Here is a 20,400-nt window from a genome sequence, read left to right on the forward strand (position 1 = left end):
AGGTTTCGTGACAGAGAAACAGCAGGGTATATACAGTTGAAGTCGGAAGTTTACATACACTTAGGTTGGAGTCATTAAAACTTGTTTTTCAACCACTCCACACATTTCTTGGTAACAAACTATAGTTTTGGCAAGTCGGTTGGACATCTACTTTGTGCATGACACAATGCATTTTTCCAACAATTGTTTACAGACAGATTATTTCACTTATAATTCACTGTATCACAATTCCAGTGGGTCAGAAGTTTACATACACTAAGTTGACTGTGCCTTTAAACAGCTTGGAAAATTCCAGAAAATGATGTCATGAATTTAGAAGCTTCTGATAGGCTAATTGACATCATTTGAGTCAATTGGAGGTGTACCTGTGGATGTATTTCAATGCCTACCTTTAAACCAGTGCCTCTTTGCTTGACATCATGGGAAAATCAAAAGAAATCAGCCAAGACCTCAGAAAAAAATATATAGACCTCTACAAGTCTGGTTCATCCTTGGGAGTAATTAACAAACGCCTGAAGGTACCACGTTCATCTGTACAAACAATAGTATGAAAGTATAAACACCATGGGACCACGCAGCCGTCATACCGCTCAGGAAGGAGATGCGTTCTGTCTCCTAGAGATGAACGTACTTTGGTGCGAAAAGTGCAAATCAATCCCAGAACAACAGCAAAGGACCTTGTGAAGATTCTGGAGGAAACTTGTACAAAAGTATATATATATCCACAGTAAAACGAGTCCTTTATCGACATAACCTGAAAGGCCGTTCAGCAAGGAAGAAGCCACTGCTCCAAAACCGCCATAAAAAAGCCAGACTACAGTTTGCAACTGCACATGGGGACAAAGATCGTACTTTTTGGAGAAATGTCCTCTGGTCTGATGAAACAAATAGAACTGTTTGCCCATAATGACCATCGTTATGTTTGGAGGAAAAAGGGGACTGCTTGCAAGCCGAAGAACGCCATCCCAACCGTGAAGCACGGGAGTGGCAGCATCATGCTGTGGGGGTGCTTTGCTGCAGGAGGGACTGGTGCACTTCACAAAATAGATGGAATCATGAGGAAAGAAAATGATGTGGATATATTGAAGCAACATCTCAAGACATCAGTCAGGAAGTTAAAGCTTGGTCGCAAATGAGTCTTCCAAACGGACAATGACCCCAAGCATACTTCCAAAGTTGTGGCAAAATGACTTAAGGACAACAAAGTCAAGGTATTGGAGTGGCCATCACAAGGCCCTGACCTCAATCCTATAGAAAATTTGTGGGCAGAACTGAAAAAGCGTGTGCGAGCAAGGAGGCCTACAAACCTGACTCAGTTACACCAGCTCTGTCAGGAGAAATGGGCCAAAACTTCCCAACTTATTGTGGGAAGCTTGTGAAAGACTACCAGAAACGTTTGACCCAAGTTAAACAATTACTAATTGAGTGTATGTAAACTTCTGACCCACTGGGAATGTTATGAAAGAAATAAAAGCTGAAATAAATAATTCTCTCTGCTATTATTCTGACATTTCACATTCTTAAAATAAAGTGGTGATCCTAACTGACCTAAGACAGGGCATTTTTACTAGGATTAAATGTCAGGAATTGTGAAGAACTGAGTTTAAATGTATTTGGCTAAGGTGTATGTAAACATCCGACTTCAACTGTATACTGAACAAAAATATAAACGCAACATGTAAAGTGTTGGTCCTATGTTTCATGAGCTGAAATAAAAGATCCCAGAAATTGTCCATACGCACAAAAAGCTTATTTCCCTCAAATTTTGTGCACACATTTTTTACTTCCCTGTTAGTGAGCATTTCTCCTTTGCCAAGATAATCCATCCACCTGACAGGTGTGGTATATCAAGAAGCTGATTAAACAGCATGATCATTACACAGGTGCACCTTGTGCTGGGGACAATAAAAGGCCACTCTAAAATGTGCAGTTTTGTCACACAACGCAATGCCACAGATGTCTCAAGTTTTGAGAGAGCGTGCAATTGGCATGCTGACTGCAGGAATGTCCACCAGAGTTGTTGCCAGAGAATTTAATGTTAATTTGTCTACCATAAACCGCCTCCAACGTCGTTTTAGAGAATTTGGCAGTACGTCCAACCGTCCTCACAACCGCAGACCACGTGTAACCACGCCAGCCCAGGACCTCCACTTCCGGCTACTTCACCTGCGGGATCGACTGAGACCAGCCATCCGGACAGCTGATGAAACTGAGGAGTATTTCTGACTGTAATAAAGCCCTTTTGTGGGCCTGGCTCCCCAAGTGGGTGGGCCTACCCATGGCTGCACCCCTGCCCAGTCGTGAAATCTATAGATTAGGGCCTAATGAATTTATTTCAATTGACTGATTTCCTTATATGAACTGTATCTCAGTAAAATCGTTGAAATTGTTGCATGTTGCGTTTATATTTTTGTTCAGTATACTATCTATTATCTAAAAGTGTTAAAATAACTGACTTTTTGTTTTCTTCTCACTTTTAAAAGTTAATATTCTGTTAACTCATATCTAAATAATGTTGTTGACTCGTCCTATACTCGTATTTGTGGCCAAAGCATTAATTGGAGAAATATAACTTTAAAAAACACACCTCAAACTTGTACAGTAGCTTGCGAAAGTATTCACCCCCCCCCCCCCCCTTAAAATTGATTTTTTGGGGGGGCTTGTATCATTTCATTTACACAACATGCCTACCACTTTGAAGATGAAAAATATTTTTTCTTGTGAAACAAACAAGAAATAAGACCAAAAAACAGAAGAGTGAATACCTTGTAGAGCCACCTTTTGCAGCAATTACAGCTGCAAGTTTCAATTACAGCTGCAAGCTGGGGTATGTCTCTATAAGCTTGGCACATCTAGCCACTGGGATTTTTGCCCATTCTTCAAGGCAAAACTGCTCCAGCTCCTTCAAGTTGGATGGGTTCCGCTGGTGTACAGCAATCTTTAAGCCATACCATAGATTCTCAATTGGATTGAGGTCTATGCTTTGACTAGGCCATTTCAAGACATTTAAATGTTTCCCCTTAAACCAATCAAATGTTGCTTTAGCAGTATGCTTAGGGTCATTGTCCTGCTGGAAGGTGAACCTCCGTCCCAGTCTCAAATCTCTGGAAGACTGAAACAGGTTTCCCTCAAGAATGTCCCTGTATTTAGCGCCATCCATCATTCCTTCAATTCTGACAAGTTTCCCAGTCCCTGCCTGCTGATGAAAAACATCCCCACAGCATGATGGTGTTCTCGGGGTGATGAGAGGTGTTGGTTTTGCGCCAGACATAACGTTTTCCTTGATGGCCAAAAAGCTCAATTTTTGTCTCGTCTGACCAGAGTACCTTCTTCCATATGTTTGGGGAGTCTCCCACATGCCTTTTGGCGAACACCAAATGTGTTTGCTTATTTTGTTCTTTAAGCAATGGCTCTTTTTCTGGCCACTCTTCCGTAAAGCCCAGCTCTGTGGAGTGTACGGCTTAAAGTGGTCCTATGAACAGATACTCCAATCTCCGCTGTGGAACTTTGCAGCTCCTTCAGGGTTATCTTTGTTGCCTCTCTGATTAATGCCCTCCTTGCCTGGTCCGTGAGTTTTGGTGGGTGGCCCTCTCTTGGCAGGTTTGTTGTGGTGCCATATTCTTTCCATATTTTAATAATGGATTTAATGGTGCTACGTGGGATGTTCAAAGTTTCCAATATTTTTTATAACCCAACCCTAATCTGTACTTCTCCACAACTTTGTTCCTGACCTGTTTGGAGAGCTCCTTGGTCTTCATGGTGCCACTTGCTTGGTGGTGCCCCTTGCTTAGTGGTGTTGCAGACTCTGGGGCCTTTCAGAACTGGTGTATATATACTGAGATCATGTGACAGATCATGTGACACTTAGATTGCACACAGCTGGACTTTATTTAACTAATTATGTGACTTCTGAAGGTAATTGGTTGCACCAGATCTTATTTAGGGGCTTCATAGCATTTATTTTTTAGAATTCTTTTAAAATGTCACTTCACCAATTTCAACTATTTTGTGTACGTCCATTACATGAAATCCAAATAAAAATCAATTTAAATTACAGGTTGTTATGCAACAAAATAGGAAAAACGCCAAGGGGGATGAATACTTTTGCAAGGCACTGTATCTCAAACAGTCAGTTTCAAAATGCTTGCTATTTCCTCATAGAACATGATGTCATCTCCCTGAGGAGGATGAGCTGGCCAATCAGCGTTCTAGAGCAGGGTTTCCCAAACTCGGTCCTGGGGCCCCACCTGGGTGCACGTTTAGTTTTTTGCTATAGCACTACACAGCGGATTCAAATAATCAACGCTTGATGATGAGTTGGTTATTTGAATCAGCTATGTAGTGCTAGGTCTAGAGGAGGATGAGCTGGCCAATCAGCGGTCTACTTGGGTGAATATTCTTAATGACCGGTATACGCCCACACCATTCTGTTGTTGGGGTACGCACACACCATTCCAACATAGAAAATATGCTTTTTAACATACCTAATTAAAACAATTTGGGAAGGAAAACTATTTCACTCACATTGTAAGTAATTATAGGTCATATTTAATAGAAATCTGAAATCACTGGGCAGTTACTTTAAAGCATTGTTGTAATATTTTAAAAAATTCACGACAACCTTGAATTAAAAAGTTTAATGATGGCACATGAAGGTATGGGAACTAGTGTTTTGTCCATCTGAGACCCGCCTCTCTTGCTGTGTTGAGTGAGTTGACACTGCTGTTAGTATTACCTGTCTCTTCTCCCCCTCCTGTCTCTCCTGCATGGCCCTCTGGTCGATCCTGTGTTGGCACTCTGTCCTCTCTGCTGACACCCTCTCTACTGTCATCTTATCTAGAGCACGGATCTAGAACCACACAATCACAAACCACATAGAGTTAAATGCCTGAGCCTGATAAAGCTGTCATAATAAATGCAAGACACCGGTTGTGAAAGAAAAGCTCACAGCTGTTTTTGACTTGACTAACATTACACTTCATTTCATTAATAGGCAAAATCAGCAAATTATGAATGCATGCCTGCCCCACATCCACTGCTGTGACTTCAGAGGCTTGTGGGATGTAGGTAGTATTCATTAGGCACCAAACGGAAGAGAATGGACTGAAACTGGGACTGGTCTACCTGTCCTGGACTGGTCCAATAAGAAACTATAATTTTCGGTTTACGTTGCAAAAAGTTGAAAACGCCTTAATGAACAGGACCCTGGTCTATTATGTACCTGATGTTTGTTCTTGCGGTCCAACTGTCCCATCTTGTTGTTCATCAGGTCCTGCACCGTGTGGATCTCTGTCTTCATCTCCTCCTTGGTGGCCTCCAGCTGGTTCTCCAGCTTGATGATCAGAGGCTCACAGCGGCAGCCATTGATAGGCGCCTGGGACACAGAAACCAACCATGGGCACTGATCCACTTGATAGCAGACACAAACTCAAACTGAAATATAATTAATTAGTAAGTACATAAGTCTTGTCCGAGCCAGAATGGCCTGTAGCATGAGGCAGCTAGATGTACAAGTACACCTCCTGGACAGGATGCTGGTCTGTCGCAGGGCCTTGCTCCGACTGTAATATGTGTTTTCTACATAGAAGAATATAGCAGCAAAGCCTGTTACAAGGTTTCAACATGACAGAAAATATCTGCTAGTAGCTCCATTCACAGTGCTTTAAAAGCAACATTAAACTTTAAAAAGTGAAGTGTAAGCATAATGAAATCATAGCATCACATGAAAAATGTAAAACAAAAGCTCTGTTGTCTGTGTGTTCTTTCTATCCACCTGCATGATCTTGCCATCCTTGCCACGGTACAGAGTGTACAGCTGATAGGCCTTGTGGTTGTGAGGCGGGGGCTGGGGGGAGGAGCCACGCAGTTTGCCCCGCCTCTTCTCTCTGTGTTTGTTCTCTCTACGGCGGAGGGGGTCAGAGACGGAGGGCTGCAACAATATATCACATATTCCATCTGTTTAATATGAATAACATATTTCACCTGGGTAAACATGTGCTGTTGTTAGAAGGTTAAGGTAATAGATGACCTTCTCTTTGAGCTTCCTGTTTGTGCTCGCCTCGATCACCTCGTGTTTGCGGGCGACGAGGTCGCTGCTGTGGGTGTCGTCAGCAGCAGATGCACTGTCCTGTGAGGAACAACAAAACTGGAACATCTCCACATCTGTGTTATCATATCTTGACGCATGTGCCCGTGCACACAGTTAGAGTGAGATGGTCAGCTGTACTGTAACTATACCTTCCTGGGGAGCATCTCATCCCTGGGCACAGACTGTGCTCGGCGTTCAGCCATCAGCTTGTCCCTCCTCTTCCTCATACTCCTGCCTCGGGTGAAGCTCTGGACCTGAATACACAGAGGGAGAGCAGTGTGAGAACTAAGGGCCAGTTTTTTATTCACTGAGGCTTTACATTTACTGACGGACATTGATTGGTTGAAGGTCCTGTTTTTATTTACCGTACTTTAGTCTGCCCAGCTCTTTACATGGAGCAAATGCAAATGATTCAATTAGTGAAGGTTTCTTGAGTAAGTAGGGATATACAGTGCCTTTGGAAGGTATTCAGACCCCTTGACTTTTTCCACATTTTGTTACGTTACAGCCTAATTCTAAAATGGATTAAATAAATAAAAATCCTCAGCAATCTACACACAATACCCAATAATGATGAAGTAAAAAACGGTTTTTAGACATTTTTGCAAATGTATTAAAAATAAAATAGCTTATTTACATAAGTATTCAGACCCTTTGCTATGAGACTCGAAATTGAGCTCAGGTGCATCCTGTTTCCATTGATCATCCTTGAGATGTTTCTACAACTTGATTGGAGTCCACCTGTGGTAAATTCAATTGATTGGACATGATTTGGAAAGGCACACATCTGTCTATACAAGGTCCCACAGTTGTCCCACAAAACCAAGCCATGAGGTCGAAGGAATTGTCTGTAGAGCTCTGAGACAGGATTGTGTCGAGGCACAGATCTCGGGAAGGGTACCAAAAAATGTCTGCAGCATTGAAGGTCCCCAATAACACAGTGGCCTCCATTATTCTTAAATGGAATAAGTTTGGAACCACCAAGACTCTTCCTAGAGCTGGCCGCCCAGCCAAACTGAGCAATCGGGGGAGAAGGGCCTTGGTCAGAGGTGACCAAGAACCCAATGGTCACTCTGACAGAGCTCTAGAGTTCCTCTGTGGAGATGGGAGAACCTTCCAGAAGGACAACCATCTCTGCAGCACTCCACCAATCAGGCCTTTATGGTAGTGTGGCCAGACGGAAGCCACTCCTCAGTAAAAGGCACATGACAGCCCGCTTGGAGTTTGCCAAAAGGCACCTAAAGACTCTCAGACCATGAGAAATAAGATTCTCTGGTCTGATGAAACCAAGATTGAACTCTTTGGCCTGAATGCCAAGCGTCATGTCTGGAGGAAACCTGGCACCATCCCTACAGTGAAGCATGGTGGTGGCAGCATCATGCTGTGGGGATGTTTTTCAGCGGCAGGGACTGGGAGACTAGTCAGGATCGAGGCAAAGCTGAACGGAGCAAAGTACAGAGAGATCCTTGATGAAAACCTGCTCCAGAGCGCTCAGGACCTCAGACTGGGGCGAAGGTTCACCTTCCAACAGGACAACGACCAGAGCCCAGACTTGAACCCGATCGAACATCTCTGGAGAGACCTGAAAATAGCTGTGCAGCAACGCTCCCCATCCAACCTGACAGAGCTTGAGAGGATCTGCAGAGAAGAATGGGAGAAACTCCCCAATGCAGGTGTGCCAAGCTTGTAGCGTCATACCCAAGAAGACTCGATGCTGTAATCACTGCCAAAGGTGCTTCAACAAAGTACTGAATACTTAGGTAAATGTAATATTTCCGTTTTTTTATTTGTTATAAATTAGCAAACATTTCAAAAAAACTGTTTTTGCTTTGTCATTATGGGGTATTGTGTGTAGATTGATGAGGGAAACAATTTTATCAATTTTAGAATAAGGCTGTAACGTAACAAAATGTGGAAAAAGTCAAGGGGTCTGAATACTTTCTGAAGGCACTGTAGCTACAGCTAAAATAGCACAAATAATGCTGACTAGTTTAGCCTCTCAATTTCCCTATCACTTCCAAGTGCCAATGGCTATCTAGCTCTATAGCAGTCTCCTATGGACTCTGCCCATACTTGCACTTAACGCAGAAACACCTTTACTGCCAACCCACAGGAATGATGTCAGGTAGGTGTTATGGCGATATGAGAATTTCAGACAGATAAAAACGCCAGTCAAACACCTGAAGTATCTATATTCAAGTCCAAACACAGCATGAGTGTTTTCTATATAAATATATACAGTGAGGGAAAAAAGTATTTGATCCCCTGCTGATTTTGTACGTTTACCCACTGACAAAGACATGATCAGTCTATAATTTAAATGGTAGGTTTATTTGAACAGTGAGAGACAGAATAACAACAACAAAATCCAGAAAAACGCATGTCAAAAATGTTATAAATTGATTTGCATTTTAATGAGGGAAATAAGTATTTGACCCCCTTTCAATCAGAAAGATTTCTGGCTCCCAGGTGTCATTTATACAGGTAACGAGCTGAGATTAAGAGCACACTCTTAAAGGGAGTGCTCCTTATCTCAGTTTGTTACCTGTATAAAAGACACCTTTCCACAGAAGCAATCAATCAATCAGATTCCAAACTCTCCACCATGGCCAAGACCAAAGAGCTCTCCAAGGATGTCAGGGACAAGATTGTAGACCTACACAAGGCTGGAATGGGCTACAAGACCATTGCCAAGCAGCTTGGTAAGAAGGTGACAACAGATGGTGCGATTATTCGCAAATGGAAGAAACACAAAATAACTGTCAATCTCCCTCGGCCTGGGGCTCCATGTCAGTGGTCAAACGTACAAAATCAGCAGGGGATCAAATACTTTTTTCCCTCACTGTAGATAAGGTCGGTGTGTGAAACTAAAATAATAACATTGCCTGGGTGCCCCTGCTGGACAGACTGGGTGAACCTGTACTCACCTGAGGTGCTTTGGTCAGAAGCAGAGCTATGTCTGGGTTGTTGTGGTCTCTGGCCTGGTCGAGTGCAGTCTGGCCTGCCTGCTCAAACACAGAGACAAGAGGCCAGTCAACCAGGGCTACAACACCTAGTTAGAGATACATGATTCAACTGGGTATGGCACTATGTTAATTGCCTGGCTACCCAAACGGACGTTAGTTTCTTCTCCACAATGAGTCTGAATCTGAGTACCTCCCTGACGATTTCTAGAAAGCAAACACATCCTAACCATTCTGATTGGTCCCAGAAACTGATGGGTTGGGCCAGAGCCAGAACACAAGTGGGTAAAGCTGCGTTTTGAGCTTGGCTTTGATACTCTGATTGGTTAGAGATGATCCAATCGCTAATAACTTTGTTTTGTACAACACTCCCCATTTTGACATCACCACAAACGATTTCAACGATGGCACGGAAGAACATAGCAGCGGAAGAATTCAGTTTGAGTCATCAGGCAACAAAGTTAAGCATAAATGTAAATAGATATTTCCAAGTCGCTTATTCAGTTGTCAGTATGTCAAAATTGCATTTCTTGAACAACATACTGTGGTTTCTTATCAAAGTCTGCATGGCTTTACTGTGACTGAGTGAAAAACTACAACCATGGCTCCAGAGCAGGTTATTCACCAAACAGAATGTGCGGTGACATTAGTCATGATTAAGACGGCCTTTAGAAGTGCATGACTACTCCAGAGCATAGTCAACATAGTAGAGTATAGTACACTCTTAGAAAAAAAGGTGCTATCTAAAACCTAAAATGGTTCTTCGGCTGTCCTCATAGGAGAACCCTTTGAATAACCTTTTTTGGTTCCAGGTAGAACCCATTTGGGTTCCATGTAAAATCCTTTCCCCAGAGGGTTCTACATGGAACCCAAAAGGGTTCTCTCTGGAACCAAAAAGGGTTCTACCTGGAACCAAAAAGGGTTCTCCTATGGGGACAGCTGAAGAACCCTTTTGGAACCCTTTTTTCTAAGAGTGTAGAGCAGAGACGGGTTCGGGGGCCTGGGGCACTCCACTCACGTTGTTGCGGATGTTGCTCTCTGTTCCAGCCTCCAGCAGAAGTCGCACTGTTTTCTTATGATTCAGCGCTGCTGCAACATGCAGCGGTGTGTCCCCAGCCTGGCCCAGAGAGAGAGAGAGGAAGAGAGAGAGAGACAGAGAGAGAGACTTAGCATAATGAAGTGTATGTTCCGCTGGGTTTTTACGCTTCAACAAACAAATACAGAACAATGTTATACTGTCCCTGCTCTTTGCTATTAAAAGCTAAATACAGCCATACATATACTATATCCAGTAGGCTAACTGCACAATGCTAAGGCTAACTTAGGGTAATTAAAGTAAAGGACCTTTGACAAAGATATGATTTGCATGATAATCATAGGCATATTATTCCTGTACATTATAAGCGGCTAAAAGCTACTGAGAAGTATATTCACATATTACGTGTACATGCATCACATACCATTTCTGATCAATAGAAATGTACAAAATAAATCAAAAATATATATAAAAGTTGTAATGCATGTAATTCTCCAATTACATCTCAATGAGGGTGAGCAGAAAGCAGAGAGAAAGTGGTGTCGATTCAAACCCCTTTAAAATATACAAAACATTACATAAAAAGAAGGAAAAGCCCTCTGTGTGAAAGTAGTCAGTCACATGCTCAGACTAACCTGGTTCTTCTCTGCCACGGAGCAGAAGGCTCCCAGGAGGATGCGGAGCATGGACACATGGTTGTAGCGGGCCGCTACATGCAGACATGTGTCACCCACCTGGAACACAATGAAGAGAGACCACCACCACACACAGCTTGAGTTTCCTTTTACACAGCTGTTGGGAGAGCAGTCAAGGAGAAGTATAGGAGCGATGCATGGCACTGGGAAGTGGCTAGTGTATCAGAGGACTAACGAACTGCATTGAGAGCTACTTGAGATCTACTTTTTTTCAATTCACCCATGAGGGGCGATTACGTTTGAAGTGCAGAGCAGAGCACTCACATGTATACACCGTTACATAATTAAGTGACTGCATGCAAACTGCTCTGTGGTTGTAGTTAACTGTAGAGAGGCTTCTGTTGTCACTGTGGATTTCCTAAGCAGTGGTTCAGAGATACCAGGAGATCATGTCTAAAATCATGAGAAGGCTACTATGGAGTGCCATTTGTAACATGCTATATTTCATGCCACGGAATTAATATTTTTCACAAATGATAGGACGTTACAAACGGCGCCCCATAGACTAGCCAACCCATGGCGGAGGAGGACTTACATGGTTCTTGCTGTCGGGCCTGGAGCCACCCAGCAGCAGGACCTTGGAGCTCTGAGCGTGGCCGTTCTGACAGGCCAGGTGGAGGGCTGTGTTCCCTGCCTACATGGACGGACGGACGGACAGACAGACACCAGGGTTGTGTTTAATAGGGAGAGAACATTTTGGGACAGAGTGAAACTGGGAGGTATTGTACAAAGCTCAACTTGTTCAATTAGAGCACAGGTTTCCGTTTGCAGCTCTATATCTCTGCTATGGTGTGCCCTACTGAACACCACCCAGGTCACCACTCAACACCACTAAAAGCTCTCCAGTCGTCTGCAGTCACAGCACAGGACCTTTTGGAACCACAGCTGTTTTATAACTGTGAACAATCACATCTACAGTATTTGCAGAAGAATTACCTTGTTTTTTGAGTGAACGTTGGCTCCGGCCTTGACCAGCAGTTTGACAGACTGGCTGAAGCCGTGCCACGAGACCTCATGCAGAGCAGTGTTACCGTCCTGTAATACCAAATACACACTCAAGAGCTTCACACATCCACAACCTGACCTCTGGATTGGTAACTATCATACTGGACAACAGTGTTTTTGTTTCTCTTAAAGTCAAAATAGCTAACATAGCAAGATAAGTAGGATATTAGTGAGGAACATAAGAGGTTGCGTGTCTAGGCCTAGCCATAAACACACTTTCTATTCACATGGACTTCCATGGGCTATGGATCCATCCCAAATGGCACCCTGTTCCCTATTTAGTGCACTACTTTTGACCACTATATAGGGAATAGGGTGCCATTTTGGACGCTTCCTATTTCTTCGCTGGGAATGAATGGGGGTTAAGCAGATTACAGGCGCAGTGTTTTCTCCACAGATTGTCAAATCGTTTTAGTGCTGTCTGACAATTCTGGGGGGGTTTAAAATCACTCTATGCCTGTGAGTGCATTGGGGCTGTGCTTTTAGCCCTGTGTGATCGCTGCTGTGTGTGTGTGTGTGTGTGTGTGAGTGCTGTGTGTGTGCGTGCGTGTGTGTGTGATATGTACCTTGTCCTGTCTGTCCAGAGCACACCCTTCCTGGATGAGGGCAGAGATAACATCACTGTTTCCCACCACGGCTGCCCGGTGTAAGGCTGTCTGCTCACCCTGCACACACACACACACTGATCAGTCAGGGGTTTTCACAACAATTACTGAGGTTCACAGGACAATGATGAATACAAATACCACATACACTGGTTAATGACTTTCCATTCCATTGCAGTTGACAAACTGACTTTCTCAAGTACTATGTTTCAGGTTATTATTAACACAAGAAATTACAATGATGTTACAACAATCATCCAACACTGCAGTTTGACACCAGATAGGCCTCCATACTATCACAGTCTACTACAGTGGTTATCCTCCATACAAAGCAGTGAATAGAGCACACAGCAGCAGCAGGCAAAAGCACTCAGTTCAGCCCAGCTCATTTATGTTCTACCATAAATGGAATTCCTACAAACATGGAGAACCATCCTAACTGCAGCTCAACAGAGTGACGTTTTGTAGACCAGGTTTGACATGTCATGAGAAGGGTGGAAAAAAGAAGAGCAAGAAGAAGCAGTGATTCCTTTGAGTGGAGGAGGTGGGGTTGTGGTTTGGTCATTCCAAGTGAGATAACTAAAAGGCGTGCCCAACACCAGAGGACGTGCAGTAGTAGTGGATTGGGAGAGTGATTATTTTCCACTGGCTCAGAGTAGCTTTTCTCTAACCTCCTTCTTCACTCTCCCTGATCTTCCTGGCTCTCTCCCAGGCCCAGTTCCAGTAGCCTTCCTCCACTGCAGTTTCTCTCTCCCCTCCTCCCCCTTCTCCTTGTGGCAATTGGTGGCCGAGGACGCACTGTGGCCCGTTCGGGATCGGGAGCTCATTGACCAGATGGAGAGAATTTGGGAGCGCCAGAGCTTTGGGCCGTTATCTGTGGGTGTGGGACTGGGGAGGGGGAGGAGGGTTGACCTGCACCCAGAGAGCGAGACCCGTGGAGGTCTGCTGCATCCCTCAAGATGGCAGTCCAAATAATCCCACTCTAGGCCACTGGAGGTCATTACACTACTAGTGTGACAGTCTTAGAGAAATGGAAAGGGTGTCCGCACGCAGGAGAAACTACACTGCAATCAAACACACCAGCAGCCAGACTCAGAATCGTCATGCAAATGTTATGTTTGTGTGCTTCAAAAGTGACCTAGTTCACATTTACCGGTCTATGTTAAATATTCTGATATTGTACAAATATTACATAGTGTAAAATGGGTGTGATGTTCATTTGGGAAGATTATGAGCGACACTAATGCAATGCCAGAGAAAACAAAGCAATGGTCCACACACAAATTCATCATCACAATCATGACTGCAGTGCTAGCTGGAAACATGGAAAGAGGGCAGAGCAAATTAAAGGCCGTATACAAACAGACAGTCTCTGGGTACTTACATCGTCCTGGATATCCAGATCGCAGCCGGCCTTCAGGAGAATGCGCACAACCTCGGTGTGGCCCTTATAGGAGGCCAGATGCAGGGGACTTCTACCGAACTGTGGACACAGAACACACACTCTCACACACAGAAGAGAGGGGCACGGCAATTGAAGAGAGACCATCAACTGAAGAGAGAGAAACCAAGTGAAGCCAACCAGACTGTATGTCAGACACAGCCACAGAGAGAGAGTGACAATGTGTCTACAGGTCAGCCTACCCAGTAACACATCAAATCAAATCAAATCAAATTTTATTGGTCACATGCGCCGAATACAACAGGTGCAGACATTACAGTGAAATGCTTACTTACAGCCCTTAACCAACAGTGCATTTATTTTAAACAAAAAAAGTAAGAATAAAACAACAACAAAAAAAGTGTTGAGAAAAAAAGAGCAGAAGTAAAATAAAGTGACAGTAGGGAGGCTATATATACAGCTGGTGCTGTCATCATGGCACAGCAGGAAGCCACACGCAATCTGTCTGTCATGGCCACACCACTATTTGAATAATGAGTCGCCAGTAAACAAACAAACGTTTAATCCACATCCGGTTTAAACGAGCTAGAATGGAAGGGAACTTCTATAGCTGGTTATGGATATGACCCCACATCCTCCGGCTCTTAGGCCCAGACTTATGGACCTGCAGCCTGCTATGGAGCAAATGTGTATTTATAGTTTTGGGAGGTTTATCTTTATCTGGTAATAATGGATTGTTTGCCAGACTAAATCAGTGATACTACCCGACATTACGATCATGTGCTGTATTGGATTAGATAAGGTTAGAAATGTAAAGGGCTCCTGAGTGGCGCAGCGGTCTAAGGCACTGCATCTCAGTGCTTGAGGCGTCACTACAGACCCCCTGGTTCGATTCCAGGCTGTATCACAACTGGCCGTGATTGGGAGTGCCATAGGGCGGTGCACAATTGGTCCAGCGTCGTCCGGGAATGGCCGGTGTAGGCCGTCATTGTAAATAAGAATTTGTTCTTAACTGACTTGCCTAGTTAAATAAAGGTAAAAAAAAAGAGAAAAACCCTTATTAACACCTAATCCTCACAGCCCTCCATTAAATGGGAGAGACCGCAGGCGAGTGTGGCCTGCTACATGGGTGCGGCTTGGCACTGCCTGGTATTCACTATGGCCAGGCAGGGGTTGAGTTTCACTGGGCCAGGAAAACACAGTCAGGACCCAGGAGACTGTGAATGGATAGGGCCTGCTCTCTGCTCCGTGGCCTGGTATGACCTTAGAGAACTCACGACTGGTTCTATTCTAACTCCTCTCTTTCTTATTCTCTCCATCTTTCTCATTCTCAAAAGAGTTTCTCTTCCTCAGAACTAAAACATCCATCCAAAACTTGACACTTTCCCTCACACTCCCCACTACGATACCCTCCTCCCCTCCCCTCCTCTTCCCCTGAAGCAGAGGAATTTCCAACTGAAATGTAATCCTCATGTTTCTCGTTTTTTTTGTTACTAGGGAACCCAGCCAAAAACTTTAAAATACAGCTAGATGTAACATTATCAGAGACAGGTAGGCCTATCAGATACAGCCATGTAGGATAGATAACTGACAACATTAATATATTCAGTCAGTCATGTATTCATATTTCACTCATATTCAGCTGTAAGTGTAAGAATTGCAGTTTGTTTCCTGAAACAATAAAAAATGCAGCATTCTTGACAAATTAAAGAGGATTTAAAGTTTCCCTTAGCCCATAACTCTTGTGCGCTCTTAAAGGGGCACACAGCATTTAACATGAACATCACAGAAAGCAGAAAGAAAGCTTCTGCCCAGAGATGTGTTATTGAGGAAGTACATTTATGAGGCTCAGGAAAAAAAGGCCTCTGCCTGGCTGTCTTATCGGCCAGTATCACATTGTGGTCTATAAAGAGAAAGACTGTGAAGATTTGAGGAAGACCTACATATTGTCTCAACACCTCAGGTCTGTCTTAATTACCAGAGCTGCTCTGACAGAGACACAAAGACAGGTTATTCACTTCACAGACAGACAGGATTGCTACTGCCGCACATTACTTCAATCAAGCACGTCTGGCTGTGACTCTCTCAGCAAACACCCAAACTCACAGATGGATTTAATGTAAACACTGCAGCACGCACCTAAGTTCACTGTCTTTGGGAGATACAATACAACATTCTGTAAAGCCATGGCATGCAATGATGACAATACATTATTGTCATATTGTGGTAACACTGTTGATTCAAGCTGAACATACAGTATTACATCAGCATATATTAAATGTGTCAATCTCTTGCATTTGTACTGTATTCCTCCACAGCTCCTGTCAGTGCAGAGGCTTGGGGCTACATGGCATGTATAAGAAATCTTCTCTCCCAGCATTGTGTGGTGTGACCTCAAAGAGAGGTTTAAACTGTGTTGCGTGTGTCAGCGTGTTTACCCAGATCTGTGCTCCCACAGCTGTGCTCGCGGACAGCCAGATGGAGCGATGACAAAGCTCCTTCACACAAGTAACACACACACGGTTAAAATCAGCTTTAGAGAGAGTCCCTTGTGGCCGTGTTAATTTGTAACCAACACATTCCCCTTCCTGTAAAATACAGCTACTGTAACTTATGTGATGAAACAGGGTAGTTTTATAGATAGTACTAGTATCCATGAAAGATTGAGGATTATAATAGATTCATATACTGCTCCAGTCCCACTAATCTTTTGAAATTGGGCTGTAGAGGGGATCTAATCATAGCATGAATGATGTGCCACACTACACACATAAATCAGCCCCACTGTCATTGCCCTGGTGGCCCAATGAGGCTGCAGTTGGGTCAGACACAGTACCCACACAAACCCACCCATATTGGCTACACACAGAAACAGTACACAGCAGTGGAGGTTGCTGATGGCAGTATGGCTCCTAATAATGGCTGGAACGGAGCAAATGGAATGGCATCTAACCATGTGTTTAATGTATTTGATACCATTCCAATTATTTCACTCCAGCCATTACCACGAGCCCGTCCTTCCCAATTAAGGTGCCACCATCCTCCTATGGTACACAATACATGTTTGACAGAAAAAAGCCTGGTGGCCCAGCCTGGGTGACCACCACTACTTAGTATAATAAACACATTGAAAAGACAAAAGTGTTATGAACACACAAGAAGACAACCTCCTCCAATCCACGTACCTTGGTGACTGCTACTTTGGCGCCCTTGTTGATGAGCTGGACCACATTGTCAGCCTGGCCCTTGTGCGAGGCTACAAGGAGGCGCTCGGAGAGTGCAAGGACCGCAGCCGCATCCTGCTGGCTCATGTAAGCAAGGCGAGTGAAGCACTGTCTCCAAGACTCGGTGCTCCAAGGAAGGGGGGGGGGGGGGGGGGGGGGCTCACACCAACCCTAAGTCATGACCGTCACACACAGAGGTAATGGGCAGAAAGAGAGGAGGAGAGAAGGAGAAGAAAGAGGGCTTGGACCTCCGGACACTCCCAGGTTGGCTCCCTCATGTCATCCTCAGCGCCTGGAAGAGAACAGGAAACACATGTGGTGATAACAGGCTAGCGCGTGTCACATGGTAGAGAAGTAGAGTGGCAAACAGGAAGCCAGGAGGGAATGGGGAGAATAGATTGAGATTTTAATGGCGATCACATCATTGGTATACACCGTCCAATTAAATGCTTACTTGTAAGGTCCTTATTGACAATGCAACAACAATAAGAAATAATAAAATATAAGAATATGAACATAAAGTAAATGGCTCAGTAGAATATAATAAATATTTTAGCATAAGTATAATACAGGAAGGCCCAATTTATAGTCCACTATTTACACATATTTTGGGGAAGGGGGGATTGGGGGATGTATTTAGCAATCCTAATAAGAGTCTGATCAGACCAGTGTTCAGTAGTTTGATGGCTTGTAGATCGAAACTGTCTCTGAGCCTGTTGGTATCAGACCTCATGCCCCGATACCATCTACCTGATGGTAAGGGAGTAAACAGCTTGTGGCTGGGGTGTGTGGTGTCCTTGATGAGGCTGCGGGCCTTCCTCAGGTACCGTTTCAAGTAGATGTCCTGGATGGGTGGGAGCACAGTCCCAGTGATGTACTGGGACATCTTCACCACCCGCTGGAGGGCCTTGCGGTCGTTGAAGGACCAAATCCCGTACCAGGCCGTGATGCAACCGGTCAGGATGCTCTCGATGGTGCAGCAGGATTATTTGGAGAAGACCCTGGCTGGCATGCAGAATTTCTTCAGCCACTTTAGGAAGTAGAGGCGCTGTTGTGCCCTCTTGACAAGAGTGGTGGTGTTGTTGGTCCATGACAAATCCTCAGTGATGTGAACGTCGAGGAACTTTAAACTGCTGATTCTCTCTACTGTAGTCCCGTTGTTGTGGATCGGGGCATGTTCCCTCCTCTGCTTCCTGAAGTCAACAATCAACTCCTTTGTTTTTCTGACATTGAGGGAGAGGTTGTTGTCCTGGCACCACAATAGGTTGACTTGTCGTTGTTGGTTATCAGGCCTACAACTGTGGTGTCGTCAGCAAACTTGAATGATGTTGGTGTCGTGCAAAGCCACGCAGTCATGGGTGAACATGGAGTACAGCAGAGGGCTGAGGACACACCCCTGGGGGGCCCCTGTGTTAAGAGTCAGTGTGGAGGAGGTGCTGTTACCAATCCTCACAGCCTGTGGTCTGCCTGTCAGGAAGTCCAGGATCCAGTTGCAGAGGGTGGTGTCCAGACCCAGGGCTCTGAGCTTGGTGTCGAGCTTGGCGGGAACAATAGTGTTGAACGCTGAACTGTAGTCAATGAAAATAATTCTCACATAGGTGTTCCTCTTGTCCAGGTGCGTTACGGCCGTGTGAATAGCGATCGAAATGGCATCTTCTGTGGATCTGTTGGAGCGGTAGACAAATTGGAGTGGGTCCAGTGTGCCTGACATGCTGGCCTTGATGTGGGCCATGACCAGCCTCTCGAAGCATTTCATGATGACCGGGGTGAGTGCGACGGGGCGATAGTCATTTGGGCATGTCACCTTGTTTTTCTTGGGCACTGGGATGATCTAACCCACTATAGTGTGGGAATTAGGAAAACAGGCTAGTTCCTGTTGGGGAGACAGTAGCTGTACACAGTAGATGTCTGTCAAATGAGTTCATACAGGTTGAATAGGGGTTAATGATTGACATCTCCAACAACAGAGAGTACTATCTACACAAACCCTGTTTTGTTTTCACTTTTATGCCATATCATCAGACACAATGCCATAAAAAAAGCTAATAAAAACAGCTATAACCAACCACATACAGGTGTCAGACTTCTGTGGTTAGCTGAGTGAGAGTTGGTGTGACCGCAGGCAGAGTGACTCACAGGAAAAAAGGTTGTCTTTCCAGGAGTTCCTACTACCATCATTACAACCCATCAACGTGTCGAGCTGTCAAATCTGTCAATGTTTCTAACTGTCTCAGAGGAACTACCTCATGATTAAACACAAAAGCATATGGTGAAAGTCCCTATAGTCAATTGAATGTAGCTTATTAGCTCAATTATAAGGCTGATCATCTGCCAGGCTGTACTCAGTCATGCTTGTTGAAACTAAATTAACTGCCAAGAACATTCTCCATGGTCATTTAAGATGAAGTGTGTGTGAATTAGCTTGTTGAAATTACTAATGGTGGTCTGACAGCTTGCATGGCCTGTTTGTGTTCCTTCATTATGAAAGGTGATGAGGTCACCTACATATCTTCTCAAGTGTCAGAGGACACCGCCACAGTAAGCGATATGGCAAAATAACGATTTCTTCCATTCAGCCCCATAGACATTATATGGGTTTGTAAAGGTACACCAGATGAAGCTATACCAAGGCAAAAGGATGTGTGCATAATATAGCATATCAATGCATACTTTCAATGCAGACCTACTGCTTGTTTTTCCTTTTCCCAGTCTTTTACTAAGATCAACTCTTGGCATTACATAGATGAGTGGTTAGTCCTTCCCCACTGGGCACAAACTGGTTGAATTAACGTTGTTTCAACGTAATTTATCAACCTATTGTGACGTGGAATCTACGTGGAAAATACATTGGGTTTGAAAAAAGTAATCAACGTAAACTGTTGTTTTGAGGGTGACATTTCAACCACAGGATTATGTCATCATTTTAACAAATGTTCAACATAGACAAACCTTGTATAAAATACACTACATGACCAGAAAGTATGTGGACACCTGCTTGTCATACATCTTATTCCATATCATGTGCATTAATATGGAGTTGGTCCCCCCTTTACTGCTATAACAGCCTCCTGGGAAGGCTTTCCACTAGATGTTGGAACATTGCTGCGGGGACTTGCTTCCATTCCTCCACAAGAGCATTAGTGAGGTCGGGCACTGATGTTGGGCGATTAGGCCTGGCTCGCAGTCGGCGTTCCAAATCATCCCAAAAGTGTTCGATGGGGTTGAGGTCAGGGCTCTGTGCAGGCCAGTCAAGTTCTTCCACACCGATCTCGACAAACCATTTCTGTATGGATCTTGCTTTGTGCACGGGGGCATTGTCATGCTAAAACAGGAAAGGGCATTCCCCCAACTATTGCCACAAGGTTGAAAGCACAGAATCGTC

At 44.2% G+C, this 20,400-nt stretch overlaps 1 protein-coding gene across 3 annotated transcripts in view; it reads right to left on the bottom strand.

Annotated features, from left to right (window-relative positions):
- The window catches only part of ankrd6b (ankyrin repeat domain 6b), a 65,063-nt gene that overhangs the window by 2,324 nt on the left and 42,339 nt on the right, over window positions 1-20,400 (bottom strand). For all 3 annotated transcript variants that reach the window (XM_084148927.1, XM_084148928.1, XM_084148926.1), the window contains exons 2-14: window positions 16,980-17,310; window positions 13,777-13,875; window positions 12,354-12,452; window positions 11,719-11,817; window positions 11,318-11,416; window positions 10,723-10,821; window positions 10,070-10,168; window positions 9,016-9,093; window positions 6,238-6,342; window positions 6,029-6,127; window positions 5,774-5,929; window positions 5,222-5,374; window positions 4,736-4,849 (exon numbers count right to left, since the gene is read on the bottom strand). In XM_084148927.1, the coding sequence (XP_084005053.1) occupies window positions 4,736-4,849; window positions 5,222-5,374; window positions 5,774-5,929; window positions 6,029-6,127; window positions 6,238-6,342; window positions 9,016-9,093; window positions 10,070-10,168; window positions 10,723-10,821; window positions 11,318-11,416; window positions 11,719-11,817; window positions 12,354-12,452; window positions 13,777-13,875; window positions 16,980-17,105 (1,425 nt within the window). In that variant the 5' untranslated portion in view covers window positions 17,106-17,310. The remainder of the gene's footprint in view (window positions 1-4,735; window positions 4,850-5,221; window positions 5,375-5,773; window positions 5,930-6,028; window positions 6,128-6,237; window positions 6,343-9,015; window positions 9,094-10,069; window positions 10,169-10,722; window positions 10,822-11,317; window positions 11,417-11,718; window positions 11,818-12,353; window positions 12,453-13,776; window positions 13,876-16,979; window positions 17,311-20,400) is intronic.

The sequence above is a fragment of the Coregonus lavaretus genome (assembly GCF_964263955.1).
Source record: "Coregonus lavaretus genome assembly, chromosome: 31".
NCBI classification, from domain to species: domain Eukaryota; kingdom Metazoa; phylum Chordata; class Actinopteri; order Salmoniformes; family Salmonidae; genus Coregonus; species Coregonus lavaretus.